This window comes from Rhinolophus sinicus, linkage group LG01, assembly GCF_036562045.2.
Source record: "Rhinolophus sinicus isolate RSC01 linkage group LG01, ASM3656204v1, whole genome shotgun sequence".
NCBI classification, from domain to species: Eukaryota; Metazoa; Chordata; class Mammalia; order Chiroptera; family Rhinolophidae; genus Rhinolophus; species Rhinolophus sinicus.
Window position 1 is genome coordinate 4,439,529 of NC_133751.1, and position 26,216 is coordinate 4,465,744.

A 26,216-nucleotide genomic window follows, 5' to 3' on the forward strand; every position below is an offset into this window, starting at 1 on the left:
ATTCTATGCTTTGAAGGAAAAGATAAATGACTTTTATTTTAAATTAGACTTATATTTATTAAAAAATGTACATGTGATGTATACATGGTGATGGTGTGGGCATGTTAGTAGCAATATTTTTAATGATCCCAAACTCCTCCTAAAATTAGAACAGACTAAATAGGATGATAAAAGAAAAAAACATATGGATGACATTTTCAACAAAAGTAGGTGATGGGGAATCCCCAGAAACTCTTGCATATGGTAGGAATGGACAAGCCAACAATAGGACCAGCATAGGAATAGCAGCAGTGGCCCAGAAGCAGTGGATAGTGAAAAGACCTATTGGGACTACTATATAGTCACAGAACTGCAAAATCATCAATAAATGCTCATCTCCAAAAGTGGAAGACAGTCCTTTGAGTTGAACCTGGGAAAATATACCTAAGAATATTCTCAACAGTTAGACCTGCAGGAGCTCTGAGCTGAAGGTGAGTGCAACAGGCCATAGAGTAATCAGTAATGACCACACAGTTCACTGATTGTCTAAGTCTTCAAAGATATCAGAGGTATTCAGGAAGTACCCTCTCTGAAGAACAGATACTCACCCTGAAGGAAACTGCTGGATTTAGAAATTAAATTAAGCCAGAGTAGAAAACTAAGAGTAACAGAGAGAGAAGGCTCAGGTAGTGTGGGGACCCTAGAGAAATTCCACCTTATATCATGTTATAAAAGAAAAATATTGCATGAAAAGGTGAAAGTACTACCTTAGAAAACAAGTAATGTAGTGATTTAGGAATACATGAACGAAAGTAGAAACCACTGATGTAACTCTGAGAACTGCAGTAAATTTTGAGTTCTTTTGTGGTGATAGCAAGGGAGAATGCTAGAAAAGCTTACTTACATCATCCTCTGTTGCGAGAAGCTTCTGCTAATTTAACTAAGAACCCAATCTCATTTTAATGGAACAAAAAGAAAAGAGATTTAACCTCCTACAACTTTATTACACAAAGAAAGATGAAAATTAATCAAATAATGTTGTGACAATTAAAACTAAGTTTTAAAAATTGTACACAAATCATATGAAAACTATAATTTATTATTTGAAAATAATTTAACACTTTGAAAGAGCAGCATAAGTCAGAAATAAAGGGGTTCATGTTTAAAATGGCTAAACAACATGAACTTGTGAAACACAAAATGGCATGATTTGGGAAAGAATTAGAAAAAATGAAAAGTTGTAAAATTCCAATTAAATCGGAAGGAACACATCAGAGAATAGACACAACAGAAAGTATAATGTATGAAATAAAGACATGTAAGTAAACATGGGCAGAAAATTAAATAACGAGATAAAAAGGACTAGTGGGAAAATATATACATGCCATGCGAAGATGATAAAACATATGTATAATTAGAGCCTCTTATGAAGAAAACCAAACAATAAATCAGAATATATATTTAAAACAATGATTTGAGAACATTTGCTGTAATTGAAGAATACATAGTTACTACATATTGAATAGATACACTGAGAAAATAGATCCAGGATAGTCATGCAACTTATTCTGAATAAAACTTATAAACTGTAAATATTAAGACAAAATCATTTGAGCACCCAGGGAATACATTCAAGTTATTTATAAGGAGGAAATGTCAAGAGATTAATACATAGAAAACAGAAAGAACAGTAAAAGTAATAATAAACACATTTTCTCCTTTTAAAAATTGATTAAACAAAGTGGCCTAATTTAAAAAAAATAAAATTGTGGTGATTTCTATAGTAGGACTAGGTTATTTGAGCCAATCTTCCCCCCTCCCCACCCCGAGGACGAGAAAGCCTGTTTAAATGTGTAAAAAATATCTGCTTGAAGTTGTTAGGAGCTAATGTGAAAAATTACAGGGTCAAAATCCAGAAGAAAATGGTGGCAGGAAGTGAGTCTGACATTGAGGGCCGCTTTTACTGTAGGGGCGATTCTAAGGGAGACCGATTACATTCTGAGACAGTGAGACCCTCTTTTGAAAGCTTAGTAGGGTCAGGGAGGTAAAACTTTTAGTCTAGGTCCCATCCAAGTAGAGCATGATAAGTGCCCCATGCTTTGGGTTGAAATGCCAAAGGACTATACCCTAAGAATAAGGGGAAACTGGAAATGGAACTGTCTTCCAGGAACTAATGCTGAGCTTCATGTCACCAGGTTTTAAGATTGGTTAAGATGATCTCGCATTACTAGGGCTGTAGTAATATCCTTTTTGCATTCCTAGCTTTAGTGATATTTTTGTCCTCTCACCTCCCCCTCCCCTTCTTGATTAGCCTTTCTGGGGGTTTCAAAATGATACACACCCCCATGCTGGATAATTTATCAATATTTGGTAAAATGTCATGTAAATTTATTCTATGAGCAAGTAATCTAGGAAACTTCCCCAATGATAGAGGAGCAAAAGAATGCCTTATGCGCAGAATTACTAATCAAAGAATTTCTTATACTAGCAAAACCTTGGAAGGAACCCCTATACCCATCAGTAGGGGATAATTATATGAATTCTGGTGCAGACACTGAATGGAGTAATATACAGGCACAAAAAGGAATGTTGATAGCCTCTATTATTGAAGTAGAGTAATCTCCAGGATATATTGTTAAGTGAAAAAAGCAAGGTGCAGGGAAGTATATAAAGTATACTATGTTTTATATAAGGACCGTAGAGGAATATTTGTGTGGACCTACTTATAATTGTGAAAAGCAATATTGGAAGGGTAAACTAAAAACTAATAAAATTGTTTGCCTCTAGGGGAAAAAGTAGAGGGGAGATGGATTTAAATAAGACTTACTTGAATATATCTTGTTACATAGTTTCATGTATATGATTTATATTTTGAAATACTAAATTTAAAAAATTAATGCTAAAAATGGAAAATACACTGAAGCAAATAAATTCAAATGCATATCAAGTTGTTGAGATAACCAAACTTAGAAAATAATTATTTTAAGTAACTTTAAGATATAATTTTGATTATATATATGACAAATATATATTTTTTTTAATTAAAGTTTATTGGGGTGACAGTGGTTAGTAAAGTTACATATGTTTCAGGTGTTCAATTCTGTAATACATCAGCCATATATCACATTGTGTGTTCACCACCCAGAGTCAGTTCTCCTTCCATCACCATATATTTGATCCCTTTTACCGTCATCTACCTCCCCCGCCTCCCCTTACCCTCTGGTAACCACAAACTATTGTCCATGTTTATGAGTTTTTGTTTCTTTATTTGTTTGTCTTGTTCCTTTGTTGTTTTCAGTTTTATATACCACATATCAGTGAAATCATATGGTTCTCTATTTTTTTCTCTCTGAATTATTTCACTTAGCATTATAATCTCAAGATCCATCCATGTTGTCACAAATGGCACTATTTCATCTTATGACAGAATAGTATTTCATTGTGTACATACACCACATCTTCTTTATCCAATTATCTATCGAAGGGCACTTTGGTTGTTTCCATGTCTTGGCCACTGTAAATAAATCTGCAGTGAACACCGAAGCACATATATCTTAACAGCTAAATGTTTTCAGATTTTTTCAGTAGATACCCAGGAGAGGGATCGCTGAGTCATACGGTAATTCTATTCATAATTTTTTGAGGAACCTCCACAATGCTTTCCATAACGGCTGCACCAATCTGCATTCCCACCAACAGTGTATGAGGGTTCCTTTTTCTCCACAGCCTCTCCAACACTTGTTATTATTTGTCTTGTTGATAATAGTCATTCTAACTGGGGTGAGGTGATATCTCATTGTGGTTTTTATTTGCATTTCTCTGATGATTAGTGACGTTGAGCATCTTTTCATCTCTATTGGCCATTTGTATGTCCTCTTTGGAGAAATGTCTCTTCAGGTCCTCTGCCCATTTTTAAAAAATGGATTGTTTGTTTTTTTGTTGTTGATTTGTATGAGTTCCTTATATATTTTGGATATTAGCCCCTTAATGGAGGCATTGTTTGCACACATCTTCTCCCATTCAGTTGGTTTCCTCTTTATTTTGGTTTCTTTGCTGTCAAGGATTTCTTTTGCTGTGCACAAAACTTTTAGTTTGATATAGTCTCATTCATTTATTCTAGCTTCTACTTCTTTTGCATTTGGAGTCAAATTCGTAAAATGCTCTTTGAACCCAAGGTCCATAAGTTTAGTACCTATGTTTTCTTCTATGCAGTTTATTGTTTCAGGTCTTATGTATGTGTTTGATCCATTTTGAGTTGGTGACAGATAGCAATCTAGTTTCATTCTTTTGCATGTGGCTTTCCAATCCTCCCAGCACCATTTATTGAAGAGGCTGTCTTATCTCCGTTGTATGTTTTTGGCTCATTTGTTGAAAAGTATCTGTCCTTATTTATGTGGGTTTATTTCTGGGTTTTCAATTCTATTCCATTGGTCTATGTGTCTGTTTTCCCACCAATATGCACATACTAGCTGAAGTCAGGGAGTGTGATTCCTCCAGCATTGTTCTTTTTTCTTAGGATTGCTTTAGCTATTCAGGGTCTTTTGTGGTTCCATACAAATCTGATGACTTTTTGTTCTGTTTCTTTAAAAAATGCCATTGAGATTTTGATGGGGATTGCATTTTAACTATGGGTAATATGGCCATTTTAACTATGTTGATTCTTCCAATCCATAAACATGTAATGCCTTTCCATTTGACAAATATATTCTGAAGGCAAACACAGCTTTAAAAAATTCTTAATATTCATTGGGATGCCTTATTTTAAAAAAACATTATTAAAATTACTTCTTTTAAAATATTTATTTACAAAAATATTGTTAGTATTATTTTTGAAAACTATATTTATATTTATAGTGGGAGATCAATAAGAGAGGGGAAATAATTATGTTTATATACATATATATATTTTTTTTTCGGGGACCAAGACTTTCAGTGTAAGAAAAATGCTTAAAATCAAAACATTAAAGTACAATCCTTGAAATGTCAAACTCCAATTCAAACTATCAGTACATACTTGTTTTTTGGTTATTTATTTTTATTTTTTGAATATGTATTTCCAAGGATTTTCCACTGAAAAGACCCAGAAGCAATGGGAAACCAATAGCCACAAGTAACTCTAACACCTAGATGACAGTCACCTTTAAATATCATTCCCCACTTAAATGGACCATGGCTCCTTGGAAGAAAGGTGGATTATAGGTGTGGAACAGGAAATGTATCAGATGAGCCTGAAACATTCACGGACTCTCCTCAAAATGAGCCAATCTCTGAAAGGATTCTCATTGGTCAAAAATGTGATGCATTGAGTATCAAAAACAATGATTGCGATGTCATTTACCTTCCATGAAGTTTTAAGTCTCTTAGGTGCTAAGAGTTGGCACTTATGGCCTGTGCCTTTTTTAAATTACATTTATTGGGATGACAATGGTTAGTGAAATTACATAGGTTTGCCAATCTGATTCTGTGGACTTGTATTAAAAAGAGAAAAGATTGCATTTAAGTGATATATACATATTTTTAAAACCCTTGAGCTCATTATGTTTATATATATACATATATATATATATGTTTTTATGTATATATATATATTTATATGTATATGTATTTTTTATTTTATTTTCTGTATATACCCTGTCTCCCCGAAAATAAGACCTAGCCAGACAATCAGCTCTAATGCATCTTTTCGAGCAAAAATTAATATAACACTCGGTATTGTATTATATTATATTATATTATATTATAATATATTATATTATATTATATTATATTATATTATATTATATTATATTATATTATGTATTATATTATATAAGACCTGGTCTTATATTATAGTAAAATAAGACCGGGTCTTATATTAATTTTTGCCCCCAAAGACGCATTAGAGCTGATTGTCTGGCTAGTTCTTATTTTTTGGGAAACACGGTATATACACACACATATAAACCTATGTACATATATGTACATACAGTATATATTAAGTTGGTGCAAAAGTAATTGTGTTTTTTGCAATTATTTTTTACCTTTTAAACCATAATTACCTTTGCACCAACCTAATACTTACATATACATTTAATATTAACAAAAGCAATAGTAAGAATCTCATTGGTATACATAGCAGTAACTAAGGCACCATCTAAAAATCCTCCCTGTCTTTCCTACAGCTGCTGTATTTCAAGATATCCAAATAACTCTAGTTCAGGAAGCTAAGTTCTTACATATAGAATATTTACATCTACTAAATGTGAAGGAAAGAAGAAAATTAGAATATTGCCATTTTCAACCCTTAATAAAATAACTAATTAAGACAAACAGTATCATATGAACTTGCTGATCAATCGAACAACACTAAGCGTGGGAAAGCCACACATTATCTGGATGCAGAGAGAAAGAAAAACGGTCGGACCTGATCTAACTGGTCCATTAGAACTTAATTTCAGTTTATAAGAAAAATGGCAATAGAGGAACAAGTTAAATGACACTCTGAAGAAACAAAATCAGAATGTGGGATTTCCTATAAGACAACTCTCCTGGTTTCTTCAACAGTCAAAGTCATGAGAGAAAAAAAAGAAGGAGGATCTGTTTTGGATTAAAGAAACTCATGAGACAGGAACAAAATGTCAACTGCAGAACAATCCTGATTTAATTAGCTGAATTGTAAATAATAATAGTATAATAGGACTTTGTTTAGCTCACCAGTAAAAAATTAATATGAAGTAGATAATAGATGATATCAAGAGATTATTATTACTATTGTGTGATATTGGAATGGGGTTATATAAGGAAAACTTACTATGTTACATAGAGAAGCATACTACTAATATAACATCGGTTCTATAATTCGACTCAAGTATGTTAGCACCAAAAGCAAAGACTATAGAGAAATAGATGAAGGATCAAAAAATGTTAATACCTATTAAGTCTGGGTGATGGATATATTGGATGCATTATATTTTTTTGTCTACTTTTGTGTGAGTTTGCAAATTTTTATGATAAAAACTTTTTTTTAAATGTAGGTAAAACATTTTAATATAAATACAGTGCTGTTTGGTTATACTATTTCTATATATGACCAAATATTCCCATGAGAGCTTGTCCCAAACATTGCTTAAATAGTGTATTTAAAATGTAAAAGAAATCTCCCTTTTTTTGTAAAACAGCTTTATTGAGATTTAATTACGAGCTATAAACGTTGCCCATTTTAAGTGTGCAATTCAATAATTTCAGTAAACTATAGAGAGTTGTGCAACCATCACCAGAATTCAATTTTAGAACAATTCCATCATCCAAAAACATCCCTGCTGTTCATTTGCAGTCAATTCAAATTTCCATCCCAACTCCAGTCAATCACTAATCTACTGTCTGTCTCTTTAGATTTGCATTTTCTGCATATTTTATATAAGTTGAATCATGTAATATGTGGCTTCGTATGAGGCTTCTTTATTTAGCATAATCTTTTGAGATTAATTCATGTTGTTAACATGTATCAGTAATTACTCTTTTTTATTGGTAAGTAGTATTCCATTGTATGTACGTGTGTGCATCACACATACTATATATATACACACACACACAAATATATATACTATGTATACACATTATTTATATGGGGTGCCAAAAAAATGTATACACATGACTTGATGTGTATACACATAACAAAAGATGAATATCTTTTGTTATCAGTATATATTGAGTATTACAATTTTAATACAGTTTTTCCTTTCTTCAAATATGTACACATTTTTGGCACCCTCTGTATACATACTATATATACTCTATATGCTCTCTCTCTCTCTCAGATAGATAGATAGATAGATAGATAGATAGATAGATAGATAGATAGATAGATAGATAGATACCATGTTAGATATAGATACCATGTTTCCCCCAAAATAAGACCTAACCGGATCATAAGCTCTAATGTGTCTTTTGGACCAAAATTAATATAAGATCCGGTCTTATTTTAATATCAGGCCAGGTATAATATAATATAGGGTCTTATTTTAATATAAGACCAGGTATATAATATAATATAATATAATATAATATAATATAATATAATATAATATAATATAATATAATATATAATATAATACCAGGTCTTATATTAATTTTTGCTCCAAAAGACGCATCAGCTGATGGTCCGACTAGGTCCTATTTTCGGGGAAACATGGTAGCTAGATAGATATCTATCTATATGTACACCTATATCTATCTATCTATCTATCTATCTATCTATCTATCTATCTATCTATCTATCTATCTGCACACACACTCATTTTGTTAATCGATTCATTAAATGATGGACATTTAGATTGTTTCCACTTTTTTGACTATTATGAATAAGCCTGCTCTGGACATTTGCGTGTAAGTCTTTGAGTAAACATAGGTTTTCATTTGTCTAGGGTAGATGGATAGGAGTGGAACTTTTAGGCCTTATGATAAATTGAAGTTTAACATTTTAAGAAATTGCCAAACTGTTTTCCAAAGGGTCTGCACCATTTTATATGCCCACCAACAATGTCTGCCCGTTTTATATGCCCACCAACCAGTCTCTTCTCCACATCTTTGCCAGCACTTGTTACTGTGTTTTTAATACAGCCAACCTAGCGGGTCTGAAGTAGTATCTCATTCTGGTTGTAATTTGCATCACCCTAGTGACCCATGGTGCTGAGCTTTCTTCTATGTGCTTATTAGTCATCTGTGTATCTTCTTTGGTGATATATCTATTCAAATCTTTTGCCCACTTTTGATTTGATTATTTCTTTTTATTATAGAATTGTAAGGATTCTTTATATTTTTAGGTGTAAGTCCTTATCAGAAATATCATTTGCAAATAGGTAATCCCAGTATGTTGCTTATTTTATTTTTCCTTTCTTAATGGTGTCTTTGAAAGTTTAAAGTATTTTAATTTTGATGAAGTTTAATATATTGATTTTTTCGACACTTATGTTTTTTGTTTTGTGTCTAAGAACTCTGTCAAATCCAAGATCACAAAGATTTTTTTCCAATCTTTTCTTCTAAAAGTTTTGTAGTTTTAGCTCTGATATTTAGATCTATGATCCATTTTGAGTTAATTTTTATAGGTGGTCTGAGCTGAGGTACAAAATTCTTTTTGACATGAATATTCAATTGTCCCATTCATTCTTTGTAAAAAGTCATTAGAATTATACAGCACTATCTTAACCATATTTGAGAAATGTCTATCAATAATTAATTTTAGGTAGAATAAAACATGTTTAAGGTCAATCACTGGGTATTGATTTTTTTTATGACTAGCATCAGAAGTGAGAACCTTTTGTTTCCTGGAATTGTGGGCTCATCCTGCAAAAATATTTATTAGCCACCCTGCCCAAGGAGGGTGACAACTTGTTTGTGTCACCTTCTGCCACCCTAATCGTACCTCCTACTCTAAGGAGTAGAGTATGGCAGATTTTGTAACTATTTAGTCCTTAAGAAAGTAACTTGTTCTTCAAAACAACACTATGTGAAGTTTGTCTGTAATTTCCTTCAGGAGGTGGAATGAACCAATAGGTCTTTGCTGGCGAGGACGATGTACCTGCTATTGTGGGCTTTCTATGTCTCTCATTTTCTGGAGCCCCACGTCTATCACGTGTGTGAATATAATTATGGAATACAGAATCCTTCAGTTAATGAACGATGGAATGGAACTTCAGAAGAGTCCTGGAAACCCGATCACAAATTCCTTAGGAAACGATTCAGGTCCCCTCATCATATCCCATGATAACATTCTCACTGTTCTCAGAAGGCACCAGAGACATGAAAAGAGCTGCAGGTTTGTCCAGGCCTTTATCTCTATGATTGCTGTGGAAAGTCACAGCAGGAGCAGTTCCGGCTCAGTCATTTCATCCTGTTTTCATCTGTGTCCGCTAACTGCCCCTAGTGGCTGACGAGAGAATCACAACATTTTAAGGAGATCTTGCCAGATGGTTCTTACTGGATAAGAGAGAGGCTATCCAGAACTTTCTTTTTGGGTTTACTGAAGGTGGATCAAAACAGCTATAGTGCTTTCCTGAGTAAGGCAAAGATAAGAAGGTTTCAGGATTCAGGGGCCCACTTCTGTGTGCTTGTTCAGTGCAAAAGTCAGTCATGTGTGAGCTACGGTTGAGAGAAGGTGTGTTTTAAAGTGTGCTGTAAATCATCCTCCATCATGACAACGCTCTGTGTCACACATCGCTTCTGGTATATAGCAATTTCTATCAAATAAAAACATCACGGTGTGTCCTCCTCCACTTTATTCACTGGATCTGGGAATATGTAACTTCTGGCTCTTCCCCCAAGTCAAAATGATTCAGGACATTGAGGCAGCCATGACAACACAACTGAAGACATTCACAAAAGAAGACTTCCAGAACTGCTTCAGAAAGTGGCAAGAACAATGGGATAAGTGTGTTTGAAGCGAGGGAGAGAATTCTGAGCGGGATTAATGGCAATATGTCTTTTACTGCAATATATATATTTTTAATTTAAACATTCACCCTGTTGTTTGATCACATCTCATATAATACAGGCCAAACATCATTTGGTCAAAATGGCTAATCATCCATTGTTTGTAGCTTTTTAAAAAAGGACCATGTCATAATTGATGATCTAGAAGTTTCTTTTTTGTTTTAATCATTCGATGCCATATCTTGATTGTCTTCATCCTTCTCATGTCACCTCAGATATCATCTCAGAGAAACTGTCCGTGAAGACCCGTCCTAAAGCCCCTCACTCCACCTTTACTCACTCTATTGTCACCCGCTTTCATTTTCTTCACTGAACTTACTACAAGCTAAATTATCTGTATGTGTGTACTTGCACGCTGCCTGCCGCCCCACACATACCTGCCCAACTGGAACATAAGCACTACGAGGGGGGTCCTTGCCTGCCTTGTTCACCACTGTGTCACCACTGCAAACTCTGTGGGTTCCAGACTTGGGGTTCAAACAATATCTGTGAAATAAATATATGAGACAAGGTCAGATTTCATAACTATGTGTAAAACTCTTTTTTGTGTGACGTAAGGTTTACTAGCATTGAACACTGTTTCTCCCACTGTTGCTCTTTTGAACGGGAAGTTGAACTTTGCTTCATTATAAGACAACCCAATTCTTGGCCCAACTCCTGTTTGAAGAGTGCTTTTTCTGGTGTTTCAGTTATTTAGTAGGGAATGAAAATCAGAACCATTTTAAAAATTCTGAGCAGAAGAACTTTATATAAGTAGGACTTCTTTTCTGTTCTAATGCAACACTTTAAAGAGCTGTATCAATGGTTGGTATGACATACAGAATTTATATTATGCACAATGTGCTATGATTCCAAATGACCATTTCAGCTCCTCCTTCACTGTACCGAAGTTTTTCTTTCTTCCGCAGATCCAGCGAACTCAGCCCCATCCATACTGGATGGGTTCGATCATCGCAAAGCCATGGCAGGACAGCGTGTGGAGCTGCCTTGCAAAGCGCTTGGGCACCCTGAGCCAGATTACCGCTGGCTGAAAGACAACATGCCCCTGGAACTTTCTGGAAGGTTCCAGAAGACTGTGACAGGGCTGCTCATTGAGAACACCCGTCCCTCAGACTCAGGCAGCTATGTGTGTGAAGTGTCCAACAGATATGGAACTGCTAAGGTGATAGGCCACCTGTACGTGAAACGTAAGTTGGACGGTAACTCGCAATGGTGATGTTGGCTGCCACTGATGGAGTTCTTGTCACAAGCTGATCTCTGGGCTTTCTCTGTAGCATTCTATTGACTGTCACAGCAGTCCGGCTGAAATCAATATCAGCCCTATTTTGCAGATGTGGAAATTAATGCTCAAATTGCTAAAGGTTATACAGCTGGAGAATTTAGGACTTAGGCTTGAATTCAGGTCTGTCTGATCCACCTCCAGGCCTCCAAGGTTTCCATTAGGCCATAGGATACAGTTCTAAGAACATTAAGTAGCTGTGAATTCAGAATGGTCAGCCTCTCTGAAAACTGACGGAGGAAGATGGGCAGGATTGTGCTGTCACACACAATCCAATCAAAGTGGGTGTCCTTGGCGTGTTTCCATATGCTGCTTTAAATTCCTAAACGGGGCTATCATCAGCAGAAATCTAGGGCTGTAATTATTCAAATATTGGACTTGGACTCAATATTATAGACCATTTAGTCTCTATGGTCCAAGTATGGTGGCGATATTTTATCTGCAGGTCATCTGTGGTGACCGTCTTGAGGAATGTGTGGAGAAGGGTGCTGAAGACAGACTCACAGGTAGAAGGGATGTGACCGCAGGGGGGTGCTCTCGGCTAGTCAAACACACTCATTTGTCCTCCTGCAGAAACCAAATCAAAGTGAGTTAGGATCACGTGGTCAGAACTGAGTGGCAGAACTTTGGACAAAATAGGGGATTTTTAGGTGCCAAAATACTGCCATAGATAGATAGATAGATAGATAGATAGATAGATAGATAGATAGATAGAGATAGAGATATAGCACCAAAAAATGTATATACATTTTAAGAAAGAAAACTGTATTATAATTGTAATACTCAATATATACTGATAACAAAAGATGAATACAAGTCATGTTTGACTTCTGCAATCACAAGAGGTGCTCAAAGTGGTTACCATCAGCATCCAGACACTTCTGATTACGGCGAACTACTGCTTGAGCAACATTGACTAAAGTGTTAACATCCCTTAAAATGTGTATACATTATTTTTTTGGCACCCCTGGTGTATATATGTGCATATATATATATATATAATTTGATGACCTGAACTGAACAAACTGAGTCACAAAAATCTGACACTGTAAAGGGAGGCATTTCCTTACCCTGGCTTTTGTCCAGCCCCATACCTGTTTATGGAAATGCCTCTTCAGTGTCACCCTGAGTGTAGACTGCTTTAGCATGATACTAGCCCAAGAAAATATATTTAAAGTAAATATCCCAGTGACTTCCTGGACCCAGCTGCCCAGGGTGAGTCCTGCAAATATCTCTCTCGCTTGCTTAGATTGGGGTTAGAAAGAAATGGAAGCTAGTGCCTGCAGTTATATTTCTATAGCTGAAGAACATGGTGAGAAATAAGGCAACACTGAACAGCTGATGAGAATTATTCCTACAGGCTCAAAATCTCGTCTGTGTTAAGACATCTTTCATGGCTCCCTACTTTATGTTGAATCGAGTTTATATCTTAGGATAGTATAGAAAACATCTCAGCTGAACCTGTCTGCTCATGTTTCCCATAGTTTTGCTTCAAATAAATCTATACCTGCCAAATCAATTTCCTCCTATTCCCTGTACAAACCAATTCCTTTCCTGATTGCAAGTCATATTGCTCTCTCCACATTGAAGATGGTTTTCAAATACTAGAGTGTCTAAAACTTCCCATCTTTCCAAGTCAAGGACATGCCCCATCTCCAGAGACAGTCACTGTTCCCCTCCTGTCTTCTACTCAGTTCAGCATATTTTACTGTTCTCTCTGTAAAGGCATTTATCACTATCTATATTTTAAAAGTTGTTTGTGGAAAAGTGTTAATTTTGACAGTAGCTTTTCATCCTTGTAGTCTTCTGCCACATTTGGACAAGTTCTCAAATGCTTCTCGAATGTTCCCATCCTCCCTTCTGACTGCTCCTTTGTTTTTTTCTCTCTTCTCTAGATGAAAAGCGTTTTCTTGGGTTCTGGATGAGAGTCCTCTTCTCTTCAATCTCTTCTCTTTTCCTTTGATGCTCTCTTTTATCCTTATGGCTTCAAATCCCTCCCCTCTGAAAATAGCCCTGACTCTGTATGTGTGGGCTCAGCTTCCTTTCAGAGGAGCATGTCTCCAAATGTTATATTAGCTGTTTAGCTGGCACTTCCAAAGAACAGTATCACAAATGGAAGTCTCCACCATTCCATCTTGTAAATGGCTGTCCTTATTCAAGGCACCTTCCCCCACGGACCCTCCAAATGCAAACTTTAAATCCTGGATCATCTTTAAGCCTTTCCTTTCTACATCCAAATCCTTCCAAGTCCTAGAGATGGAATCTTAGTGTTCCTCGGCTGGGCTCCTTGCCTCTACCCTGTCTTAGATCGAGTCTTAATTGTGCCTCAACTAGATATTTGCAATGCCCCTTTCCTGACCAGTTCCTGACCAATGCCCCTTTCCTGACAATATGGTCAGTCAATACTCTGAAAAATGTGTTGGACTATAGCACTCACTTACAAAAATTCTAGGAAGCTTTTTTCAGTTTCCTCTGATTTAATTCCAAAATCTAGAGGCTCTTTGCAATCTTGTCCCAGACTGCCTTTGTAATTACTCTCCTCCTATTCCCCTTCAGAGACCCTCCTATTGCATCCAAACTGGTCAGAAAGTCTTCCTGAGGTATGGCTGTGCATCGTGCTCTAATCCACGCAGTCCCCAGTCTCTGTGATGCCCTCTGGCTTCAGCTCTGTCCGTCCTCAATATCTGAGCACTTCCTGTTGCTCCCCTCCCACATACTGTCTGTTTCTAAAATGCTTTTTGGTTACTATATTCATTCTCATATTTGCCTTGTCCACCTAGAACTCTGAAGTCCTTAGAACCAAAGACCTCACCGTGTGTTGACATGAACTGTCAGGAATCCCCAGGGGAGAAAACTGTTTTTTGGGTTTTTTTGGCCATTTACCTTTTGAGTGGATTTGGTTAAGTTAATTGATCTTTTTGAATAACCATTTCCTCTTCTGCAAAATAGAGATGATAATACAAAGCTTTCAGGACTATGGGAAGACTGACAACATACAAAAGATGTTTGGCAACTTTAGCGCACATGCTAGTTGCACCAAAAATGTCATTCATCTTTGTCTTCCCTGGGTGTTTAACCCCATCCTTGGCATGTAGGAGATGCTCAATGAATCCTTGCTACCTTGAATTGGGTTTGTGGAATGAAAACGTAGGAAGTCAAGGATGAGAGTTCCAACCCTGTCCAAACCTGTGAGACTCATTTTAAAGAAAAAAGAACAACAACACTGTTTATGGTCACAAATTTTAATGTCAAGCTGTTTTCTTACAGCTGTGTGTTATTGGCCCTGGTTAAGCCACATAAGCGATGTGAGTATATGTGTGTGCAAGAATGGCCTAGAGTAAACCCATCCGTGCTACCTTGAGACAAGGCAAATTGGGTTTAAACATTCAGATATTTCTGTCTTTACTGGCAACTAACATATTGCATTTTTTAATTGTCTGTGGGTTGATATTCATATATAGTCAATGAGAAACCAATTTGACCAAGAGTAGTCTGTTTGCTACAAAGAGAAAGAAGGCCAGAAAACAACAAAACAAACAAAACAAAATAAAACCAAAAAAAAAAAAAAAAAAAAGCAAAAAGGGTACTCCTAAACAAAACGGAGCTCCCTGAAATAATTCCCAACGTGAATTTGCGGAACAGGCTCGCAATGACGCATTTGCCTTGTCAAAAGTCCAGTAGGTTGTTGACATGATACCGACATCTGTGATGTGCTTACCTTCTCTTTTCTCTTACCCAAATCTCCAGAGCCACTGAAAGCTGCCATCAGCCCCAGGAAAGTTAAAAGCAGCGTGGGTAGCCAGGTTTCCTTGTCCTGCAGTGTGACAGGAAGTGAGGACCAGGAACTCTCCTGGTACCGAAACGGTGAAATCCTCAACCCTGGAAAAAATGTGAGGATCACAGGCATGAACCACGAAAACCTTATAATGGATCACATGGTCAAAAGTGACGGGGGCGCGTACCAGTGCTTTGTGCGCAAGGATAAGCTGTCCGCTCAAGACTATGTGCAGGTGGTCCTCGAAGGTCAGTGGGTCTGTTACAGGGTTCGGCTGAAAGAGAACCCCAACCCACAGCACGCAAACAGAAGGATAAGGGGGAGCAGTGCTGCTGACTCCGGGCTTTCAGACTTCTGTCTGTCGGGCCCGCTAATAACTCTACCTAATTTTTCAAGATAAATCCGGCAAATTAAAGAATAAGTTCTGATGACATGAAAATTGTATATGATAGACGTAACATAAATAATGTAATTAACATAAAGCTCAGTAACATACATTAAGTAACATACATGGCCCACTCACATGCTTAAAGATGCTTGTCGGAATATAGACATCTGAACCTTGAAACTGATGGTTTGCTTGCAGTTCACCATCCCCTAAGCCAGGGTTTCTCAGTAATGCTCTGTTTGGAGGGCTGTTCTATGCACTGCAGGCTATTTAGCAACACCTCTGGCCTCTACCCAATAGATGCTAGTAGCACCTCCCTACAAGTTGTGACAACCAAAAACTGTCTCCAGACACTGCCAGATGCCCCCTGTGGGGCAGAATAGCCCCTCATTGAGAAACACAACTTTAGAGGCAAAGTGCAGGGCAATGTTTCAATATAGTTCCTGGTGAAAAGATGGCATTTGATTTGTTAGCGTCCTTGGTTGGGTCAAAATAGTCACAGATTTCGGTGAATGGAATTTTTGAAGAATAACCTTGGGGTTTATAATAAGTTTTAGGTATGTTCTGTTTTTTGTTTGTTTGTTTTTAATTTAACTGTCTACTGCCTACTTGCATCTTCAAGCTTATTGATCAGCCAGGGAAAGAAGCTATTAAGGTAACATTCAAGTGAGACATGTGTTTATCACCAGATAATTGAAGTAGCTTTTATCTGTGTATTTCTATGTCTTGTTGGAAAGTGTGTCTTCATATATAATTTAAAATCTCTCTGTTATCCACTGATTAAAGTAATTACAGATTTTCATGTAGCCTAAAGGGAGAGAAAATAAAATCCATTTATATATGGAAATAAGTTTAATATGTCTTGGTCCTAAGTGGATATTACTATTATTACTTTTTTAACCTTAGCCAATTTCTAAAAACAAGCAGGCTTAGAATGACATTCCTACTTTGATTCAAGCATTTACTTGCGGGCAATGAGTTTTTTAAGGCAGACATGAAATTAGCTGAAGGCACGGTACTCATATTAAATGCCCAACACTGTGTTCCACATAATAATTAAGTGCAGAAAGTAATCAATTTGTACTGAACTGGTTTGTTAATGGTGATGCACTGTAGTCCTCACATAGTCATTATTTTTAGATGCTTTGTCGAAAAGAGAGAGATTACCTTTCTAGGCCTCGTTACCTTGGCAACCATCTCCTGCGACTAAGAAAACCTAAAGAGCATATTGATAATCCATAATGATGTCGAAAGAGTTCAGGTTATCAGAGAATGACAGCAAGAAAGGTTTCAAAGACACTCAGGTCTCACTGGGAAATTAATGTCTGCTTTCATCTCCAAAAAAGCCTGTCACTTGAATAAAAAAAAAGAGGGTAGAGGAGCACACTGAGAATACTCACAGATTTATTTGCTGCATGTCAGTTTCCATTCAGGACAAGAAGCTTCGCTTTATTTTTTTTCTTCTGAGAGGTGGTAGTGCTAATGTAGTAAAAGAGAGGAGAGATGGAATTACAAATAGATATCTAGTATCTGCTTTAAAAGGGGGTCTAACTAGAATCCTCAGATATAACCTCCTATTATTTCCACTGAAATAGCTATGGATTAACCGAAATTGTAAAACCTCACAATACTGTGGATATAATGCAGAATCTGGGAGTATTTCCTAGGAGGCCAAGGAAACTGGAATGGAAGTCTAAAGAAACTGGAATCTAATAATTATAGGTTCAAGATCAAGCCAGAATAACTGGAAAATGGAATAATAAAAAAGAATGAAAACAGGTTCTAGAAATGATAGAATAGCATGTATCAGACTAACCTGCAAGGACATAAAAATTCTGAACTTTGGGAAAAACAAAACTATATGTTCACACTAAAGATACACCTAAAAGTAGGCAGAAAGGATTTGGCCCTTGAAAGAAGTGGAAAAGATTAGTGATATCTATGTTGATACCACATTTCTCCTGAGGACATTCTTCATAAACTAGAAACATAAGAAAGTGGGGGGTGAAAATAAACTAGAATATAAGAAGGAGACCAGAAAACTGAAATCTGATGGGATTGAGGTATAGGAAGACAGAGGTCTGGGATGTCAGACACCTGTAAATTGAAGGAGGTGAGTGGGTATTACAGGAAAGAGGAAATAACAGTAGTGAGTCCTGAAATATGAAATAAATTTACGTGGAAAACTTGGTTGACACCTGAACTGCAAAAATGTGAAGGAGAATCCAAGTATACCATAAAAATAACTAGACATTCCCCCCAAAAAAGGAAAAAAATTAAAAAGCATACTGTGACCAAAAGTCAAAAGATAAAATAGGCAACAGAAACAGATCCTAAGAGCATCCAGACATTAGAATTAGCAGACAAAAACTTTAAAGCTGCTATTTAAAATATGTTCAATAACTTAAAGGAAAATTTGTGCATAATTAATGACACATGGGAAAACCAGCAGAGAAGTGAAAACTATAGAAAGGAACCAATAAGAAAAAAATCACTACATGGAAAACTGGAGAAGGAAGAAGTAAGGATCAGTGAATTTGAAGATGTATTAAAATAAATTATCCAATCTGAAGCACAGAGAGAAAGAAAACTTCAAAGAAAATCAGCAGAGTTTCAGTGATATGTGGGACATTTATCCTATGTTCTGATATACATATAATTGGAGGCCCAGAAAATTAGGAGACAGAGAATGTGGAAGAAAAATATTTGAAGAAATAATGGCCACAATTTATCAAAATTTGGTATAAAAAATAAAGTTACAGATCCAAGAAACTCAGCAACCCCAAGAAGAATAAATACAAAGAGAAAATCACATGCAAGCACATCACAGTCAAGTTGGTGAACACCAAAGGTAAATAGAAAATCATATAATTCTGAGGGAGGAAAAATATTACACAAAGGGAGCTATCGAAGCAAATGATGGATGACTCCTCATCAGGTATTTTGGAGGACAGTAGACAATTGAGCAACATCTTTAAAATGTTGGACAGGATTAAAAACAAAACAAAACAAAACAAAATACCCTGTCAATCTAGACTTCTATTTCTATCAAAAATAGTCTTTACAAATTAAGGCAAATTAAAGGCATTTTCAATTAAAAAAAAAAAAAAAAAAAAAAACAACACTCAAAAAATGTGATGCCAGAAGACCTGCACATTAAGAAATAGTAAATGATCTCATTCAGCATGAAAGAAATGACCTAAAATTAAAACTCAGATCTGTAGGCATAAACACCAGGAGAAATGGTAAATATGTTAGTAAACTCTGAGCAAAATTGTTTTTTTTTTCTTGTAATTTCTTTAAACAACTGACAAATTCATGTGCTTGGAAGTTGTTTAATTATTTGTATGTGCCACTTCCTTCCATAATTTGTCTTCCTGCAGATGGAACTCCCAAAATTATTTCTGCCTTTAGTGAAAAGGTGGTGAGTCCAGCAGAACCAGTTTCCCTCATGTGCAATGTGAAGGGAACTCCATTGCCCACAATCACGTGGACCCTGGACGACGACCCCATTCTCAAGGGTGGCAGTCACCGCATCAGCCAGATGATCACGTCAGAGGGGAACGTGGTCAGCTACCTGAACATCTCCACCTCTCAGGTCCGGGATGGGGGCGTCTACCGCTGCACTGCCAACAACTCGGCCGGAGTCGTCTTGTACCAGGCTCGAATAAACGTAAGAGGTGCTTGTCAAATCAGCTCCTCAAAAAAACACACATAACCCATTGTAGTGGAGAAGAAGGTTTCTGCATGCACTGAGCTGGGTCTTGGAATGTCCAAACGGATTAACAGTTCCTTCCCATTGCCTACCCCTTCCTTACTACTCAAGAATGGCACTGATGGGCATAATCTTGGAAATGGCATTTCAGTTTTTTTAGTCAGCTTGTTCTCCTGTTTTACTCTTAGATGTGTCCACTTGATCGTCCCTCTGCTGGTTTATGCTCTGCATGCTCTTTCCTTCCTCCTCTTCTTCTGTTCTATTACATTCATGGTAAACCTTCATGGACATGGTATTTTAACTTACATTCATGGTGCGACATGGCATAACCTCCATCTTCATAATCTATTTTACAGAGAGAGTTAAACAATTAAATTGCTACCAGTGTTTTCACTGAAAGAGCATGCTTATTCAGTGCGGACTAGTTATTTTTATGGACTAAATTACGTTTTATCATATACTAATTAAAATTTTTAGTAGAAGTAGTCGATAATGAAAGTATTTAACGTTCATTCAATTCATTTGAAAGTTAAGAAACTAAAGGAAAAATGTTTTCGAGAAAATGCCAAATGCAGAGAAATTAATTTAATTGAAAACAATGTCCTTACATTTAAATAGTCTACATTTTTAACTCAAAGAAAAGTGTACCCATTTCCTCACATAAGATGTACCCTTAAATTATTTTCAAGAGTTTCTTTGTGTCTCTCCAGGGCCTGCAAGTATTCGACCAATGAAAAATATCACAGCAATAGCAGGACGGGACACATACATTCACTGTCGTGTGATTGGCTATCCATATTACTCCATCAAATGGTATAAGAACTCTAACCTGCTTCCTTTTAACCACCGCCAAGTGGCGTTTGAGAACAATGGAACTCTAAAACTCTCAGACGTGCAAAAGGAAGTTGACGAGGGAGAGTACACGTGCAACGTTCTGGTTCAGCCACAACTCTCCACCAGCCAGAGTGTCCATGTGACAGTCAAAGGTAAGGCTGTTCCCCTCTCTGTCCCCACACAGCACATTGTTATTTAGCCTAACCATTTCACTGCACCAATGATTAGGAGTGGGAGAATCTAAGAATCTGCATATTTAGAATAAGATAGGCTATCCCTTAGTTATAAAGACTGAGAAATGATGGAGTACACGACATGTTCTGTTCTCTTTGTGACTGCATTTTCACAAGATCTGTGGTCGGTACAGCTTTCTTCGCGTGCCGAGTTTTGGCTTGGTGTTCCAGAGGACATGTGTTGTTCATATTAATGTAGAAAAAAAGAAATACACCATTGACTTGAAGATATAGTGGTCTGATGCATAATTCTAAAATATGTATCTTTCTTTCTCTAAAAACATATAAATTGAAATTAAAATATTTATGTCTATTTATCCAAAGGCCACACTTCTGGCAATTTTTCCAAAAGAAATAATCTTAAAAACAGATGAAGGCCAATATATAAAGAAGTTCATTTCATTCATCATTCGTAGTGGTCAAATATTAGACATAAATGAAATATTTAGCACTAGAATACGTATTTTTAAAACGTAGTTTCGAGACCCCAGGGGATCCCTGAGACCATTTTAGGGGGTTGGCAAGAAGACAACCATTTTCATTATAATACTAAAATGTTATTTGCCTTTCTTATTGTTTCAACATTTGCACAGATGCACAAAAGTAATTGTGGGTAAGCCTGCTGGGTCCTTAGCACGATTCACAGTAATGACACCAAAATGTGCCAGTAGTCATTGTATTATTCACCATCATACACTGTCAGTTGTTTTTTAAACCAGTTTCATTAAGAACATTTGATAAAGCCAGAAAATAATAATTTTAATAAATCTTGACCCTTGAATTTATGTCATTTTTAATGTTCTGTGTTTTGTGTAACAAAATAGAAAAAAATGCACAAAGCATGTCTGCTACCTACTGAGCAGGAGGGTTATCTCAAAGCAAAGTACCTGTGTGCTTAAGTAAAAAGCTCAACGAGCCACTTTTTAAAAAAAAGGTGGAACTCACCTTTAGGAGGCATGAACTCAAGGGCCATTTAAATCATTTACTTTTATTCTCTTTTTTTTTGTTGTTCTTAATTTTTTTATTAAAGTATACAAAACAATGTAATAGTTAGACATTTATCATTTATATCCCTCATAAAGTGATAATGCCCTCCCCAAACTACTACCCCTCTCACATTGCATACAGCCATTACATTTCCACTGTCTCTATTTTCTATGCTGTACTTCCATTCTTGTGACTATATATATATATATATATATATATATATATATATATATATATATATATATATATATATAAAATTATAGTTGACATTCATTATTGTTCAGCTTCAGCTTCAGGTGTACAGTGCAGTGATCAGGCATCTACATCATCCCTGAGGTGGTCTCCCTAATAAGACAAGTGTCCATCAGATACCCTACAAAATCTTTACAATATTGATTACATTCTCCAAACTGTCTTTCGTATCCCAGTGGCAATCTTGTGGTTACCGATTGTACTTTCTAATCCCCTCACTTTCTCCCTCATCCCCACCCCTCCCTCATCTAGCAACCCTCAGTTTTTCTTCTATATCTCTGAGGCTGTTTCTGATTAGTTTGTTCATTTATTCTTTTCTTTAGATTCCACATATAAGTGAGATCATATGGTATTTGTCTTTCTCTGTCTGACTTATTTCACTTAGCATAATGTTCTCTAGGTCCATCCATATTGTTGCAAATGGTAAGATTTCATTCTTCTTTATGGCTGCATAATACTCCATTGTATAAATGTACCACAGTTTCTTAATCCAGTCGTCTACCGATGGGCATTTCGGTTGTTTCCATGTCTTGGCTATTGTGTATAGTCCTGCAATAAACATAGGGGTGCATACATTTTTTTGAATTAGAGTTTGGGTTCCTTGGATACATAGGAGTGAAATTGCTGGGTCATAAGTTCCATTTTCAGTGTTTTGAGATACCTTCATACTGATTTCCACAGTGGCTGCACCAATCTGCATTCCCACCAACAGTGTACGAGGGTTCCATTTTCTCCACATCCTCGCCAGCACTTGTTGTTTGTTGATTTATTGTTGATAGCCATTTTGACTGGGGTGAGGTGGTATCTCATTGTGGTTTTTATTTGCATTTCTCTGATGGTTAGTGAGGTTGAGCATTTCTTCATATGTCTGTTTGTCATCTGTATGTCCTTTTTAGAAAAATGTCTCTTCATGTCCTCTGCCCAATTTTTAATTTGGTTGTTTGTTTTTTTTGGAGTTGAGTTGAGTGAGTTTTTAATAAATTTGGATATTAACCCCTTATCAAATATATCATTGACAAATATCTTCTCCCATTCAGTAGGATCCCTTTTTGTTTTATTGATGGTTTCCTTTGCTGTGAAAAAACTTTTTGTTTGATGGAATCCCACATGTTTATTTTTTCCTTTTACTTCCCTGCACGAGGGGATATATCAATAAAAATCTTACTCCGGGTAATGTCTGTAAACTTTCTTCTTATATATTCTTCTAGGAGTTTTATGGTTTCAGGTCTTACTTAAATATACTTAATCCATTTTGAATTTATTCTTGTATATGGTGTAAGGAGGTGGTCCAGCTTCATTTTTTTGAATGTGTCTGTCCACGTTTCCCAGCACCATTTATTGAATAGGCTGTCTTTACCTCAATGTAAATTCTTGCTTCCATTGTCATAGATTAAATGACCATATAGGTATGGATTTATTTCTGAGCTCTCTATTCTGTTCCATTGATCTATGTGTCTGTTTTTATGCCAGTATCATGCTGTTTTGATTACTATAGCTTTGTAGTATAATTTGATGTCAGGTATCGTGATACCTTTCACTTTGTTCTTATTTCTCAAGATTGCTGAGGCTATCCGGGGTCTTTTATGGTCCCATATAAATTTTAGGATTATATGTTCTATTTCTGTGAAAAACATCTGTGGTAGTTTGACAGGAATTGCATTGAATCTGTGTATTCTCTTAGGCAGTATGGACATTTTAACGATATTAACTCTTCCTATCCATGAGCATGGTATGTGTTTCCATCTATTTGTATCTTCTTTAATTTCTCTCTTCAGGGTGTTATAATTTTCTGAGTATAGGTCTTTTACTTCTTTGGTTAAATTTATTCCTAGGTACTTTTAGTCTTTGAAGCAATTGTAAATGGGGCTGTTTTCTTAATTTCTCCTTCTGCTATTTTAGTATTGGTATATACAAATGCAACTGATTTCTGAATATTAATTTTGTATCCTGCTACTTTACTAAATTCATCTATCAGCTCTAATAGTTTTTTGGTGGAGTCTTTAGGGTTCTCTCTATATAGTATCATGTCATCTGCATGTAATGACAATTTTACTTCCTCCTTACCAATTTGGATGCCTTTTATTTATTTTTCTTGTCTGATTGCTGTGGCTAGAACTTCCAGCACTATGTTGAATACAAGTGGAAAAAGTGGGCAACCTTGCCTTGTTCCTGATCTTAAAGGAAATGATCTTAGCTTTTCCCCATTGAGTATGATGTTAGCTGTGGGTTTAACATATATGGCCTTTATTTTGTTGAGATATGGTCCCTCTATTCCCACTTTCTTAAGAGGTTTTATCATAAATAACTGCTGGATTTTGTGAAATGCTTTTTCTGCATCTATTGATATGATCATATGATTTTTATTTTTCATTTTGTTAATGTGGTGTATCACATTAATTGATTTGTGGGTGTTGAACCAACTTTGCAGACCAGTAATGAATCCCACTTGATCATGGAGTATGATCTTTTTAATGTATTGCCGAATTCTGTTTGCTAATATTTTGTTGAGGATTTTTGCATCTATGTTCATCAGGAATATTGGCCTGTAGTTTTCTTTTTTTGTAATGTCTTTGTCTGATTTTGGGATCAGAGTAATAGTGGTCTCATAGAAAGTGTTTGGGAGCCTTTCCTTCTTTTGAATTTTTGGAATAATTTGAGGAGAATAGGTGATAATTCTTTTTTGAAAGTTTTGTAAAATTCACCTATAAAGTCATCTGGTCCAGGGCTTTTGTTTGTTGGGAGCTTGTTGATTACTGATTCAATTTCCTTGGTAGTAATCACTCTATTCAGGTTTTCTGTTTCTTCTTGAGTTAGCCTTGGAAGGTTGCATGCTTCTAGAAAATTGTCCATTTCTTCCAGATTGTCTAATTTGTTGGCATATAGTTGCTCATAGTAATTTCTTAAATTTTTTTGTATTTCTGTGGTGTCTGTTGGCATGTCTCCTCTTTCATTTATGATTTTACTTATTTGGGTCCTCTCTCTTTCTCTCTCTGTCTCTTTCTCTTATTTATTTATTTATTTATTTTTTTGATGAGTTACGCTAAATATTTGTTGATTTTGTTTATCTTCTCAAAAAACTGGCTCTGGGATTCATTGATCTTTTGGATTGTTTTTTTGTTCTTTATTTCATTTATTTCTTCTCTGACCTTTATTATCTCCCTCCTTGTACTCCCTTTGGCTTATTTTGCTGTTATTTTTCCAGGTCATTTAAGTGTAAGGATCAACTGTTGATTTGTGATTTTTTCTTGATTCTTTAGGTAGGCCTGCATTGCTATGAATTTCCCTGTTAGGACTGATTTTGCTGCATCCCATAGATTTTTGGTCATTGTGTTTTCATTTTCATTTGTCTTGAGATAACTTTTGACTTTTTCTTTGATCTCATTGTTGACCGATTCATTATTTAAAAACATGTTATTCAGCCTCCATGTATATGTGTGTCTTCCAGTTTTTTGTGTGTGTTTTTTCTGTAATTTATTTCTAATTTCATAGTGCTGTGGTCAGAGAAGACAATTCGTATGATTTCAATTTTCTTAAATTTATCAAGACTTGTTTTGTAGCCTAACATGTGGTCTATCTTGGAAAATGTTCCATGTGGACTTGAGAAGAACATGTATTCTGCAGCTTTGGGGTGAAATACTCTGAAAATATCGATTACTCCTGATGGTCCAGTGTGTCTTTTAAGGCTTCTGTTTCCATATTTATTTTCCATCTGGAAGACCAGTCCTTTGTCAGAGGTGTGTTGAAGTCCCCTACTATGATAGTGTTACTGTTGATCTCTGTCTTTATGTCAGTCAATATCTGTTTTATATATTTAGGTGCTCCTATGTTGGGGGCATAGATGTTTACTAGGGTTATGTCCTCTTGTTGGATCGATCCCTTTATTATTATGTAGTGCCCATCTTTGTCTTTTAATATATTCTTCATTTTAAAGTCTATTCTGTCAGATATAAGTATTGCTACTCTAACTTTTTTCTCATTTCCATTTGCATGAAATATCTTACTCCAACCCTTCACTTTCAGCCTGTGTGTCTTTTGATCTGAGGTGATTCTCTAGTATGCAGCATGTGGAAGGGTCTTGTTTTCTTATCCACTCAGCCACTCTATGTCTTTTGATTGGAGCATTTAATCCATTTACATTTAAAGTGATTATTGATAGGTACATAGTTATTGCTATTTTGTTATTTGTAGTTAGATTGTTTTCATCTTTCCTCTGCTTACAGAAGCCCTTTAACATTTCCTGCACTGCTGGATTGGTGGTAATGTAGTCCATTAGCTTATTCTTTTCTGGAAAGCTGTTTATCTCTCCT

General features: G+C 35.9%; 1 protein-coding gene across 2 annotated transcripts in view; it reads left to right on the plus strand.

The window, feature by feature from the left end:
• DSCAM (DS cell adhesion molecule) overlaps positions 1-26,216 on the plus strand; it is a 639,047-nt gene that overhangs the window by 373,801 nt on the left and 239,030 nt on the right. For both annotated transcript variants that reach the window (XM_019745768.2, XM_019745769.2), the window contains exons 5-8: positions 11,355-11,633; positions 15,473-15,748; positions 19,272-19,568; positions 20,314-20,589. In XM_019745768.2, coding sequence (XP_019601327.2) covers positions 11,355-11,633; positions 15,473-15,748; positions 19,272-19,568; positions 20,314-20,589 — 1,128 coding nt within the window. The remainder of the gene's footprint in view (positions 1-11,354; positions 11,634-15,472; positions 15,749-19,271; positions 19,569-20,313; positions 20,590-26,216) is intronic.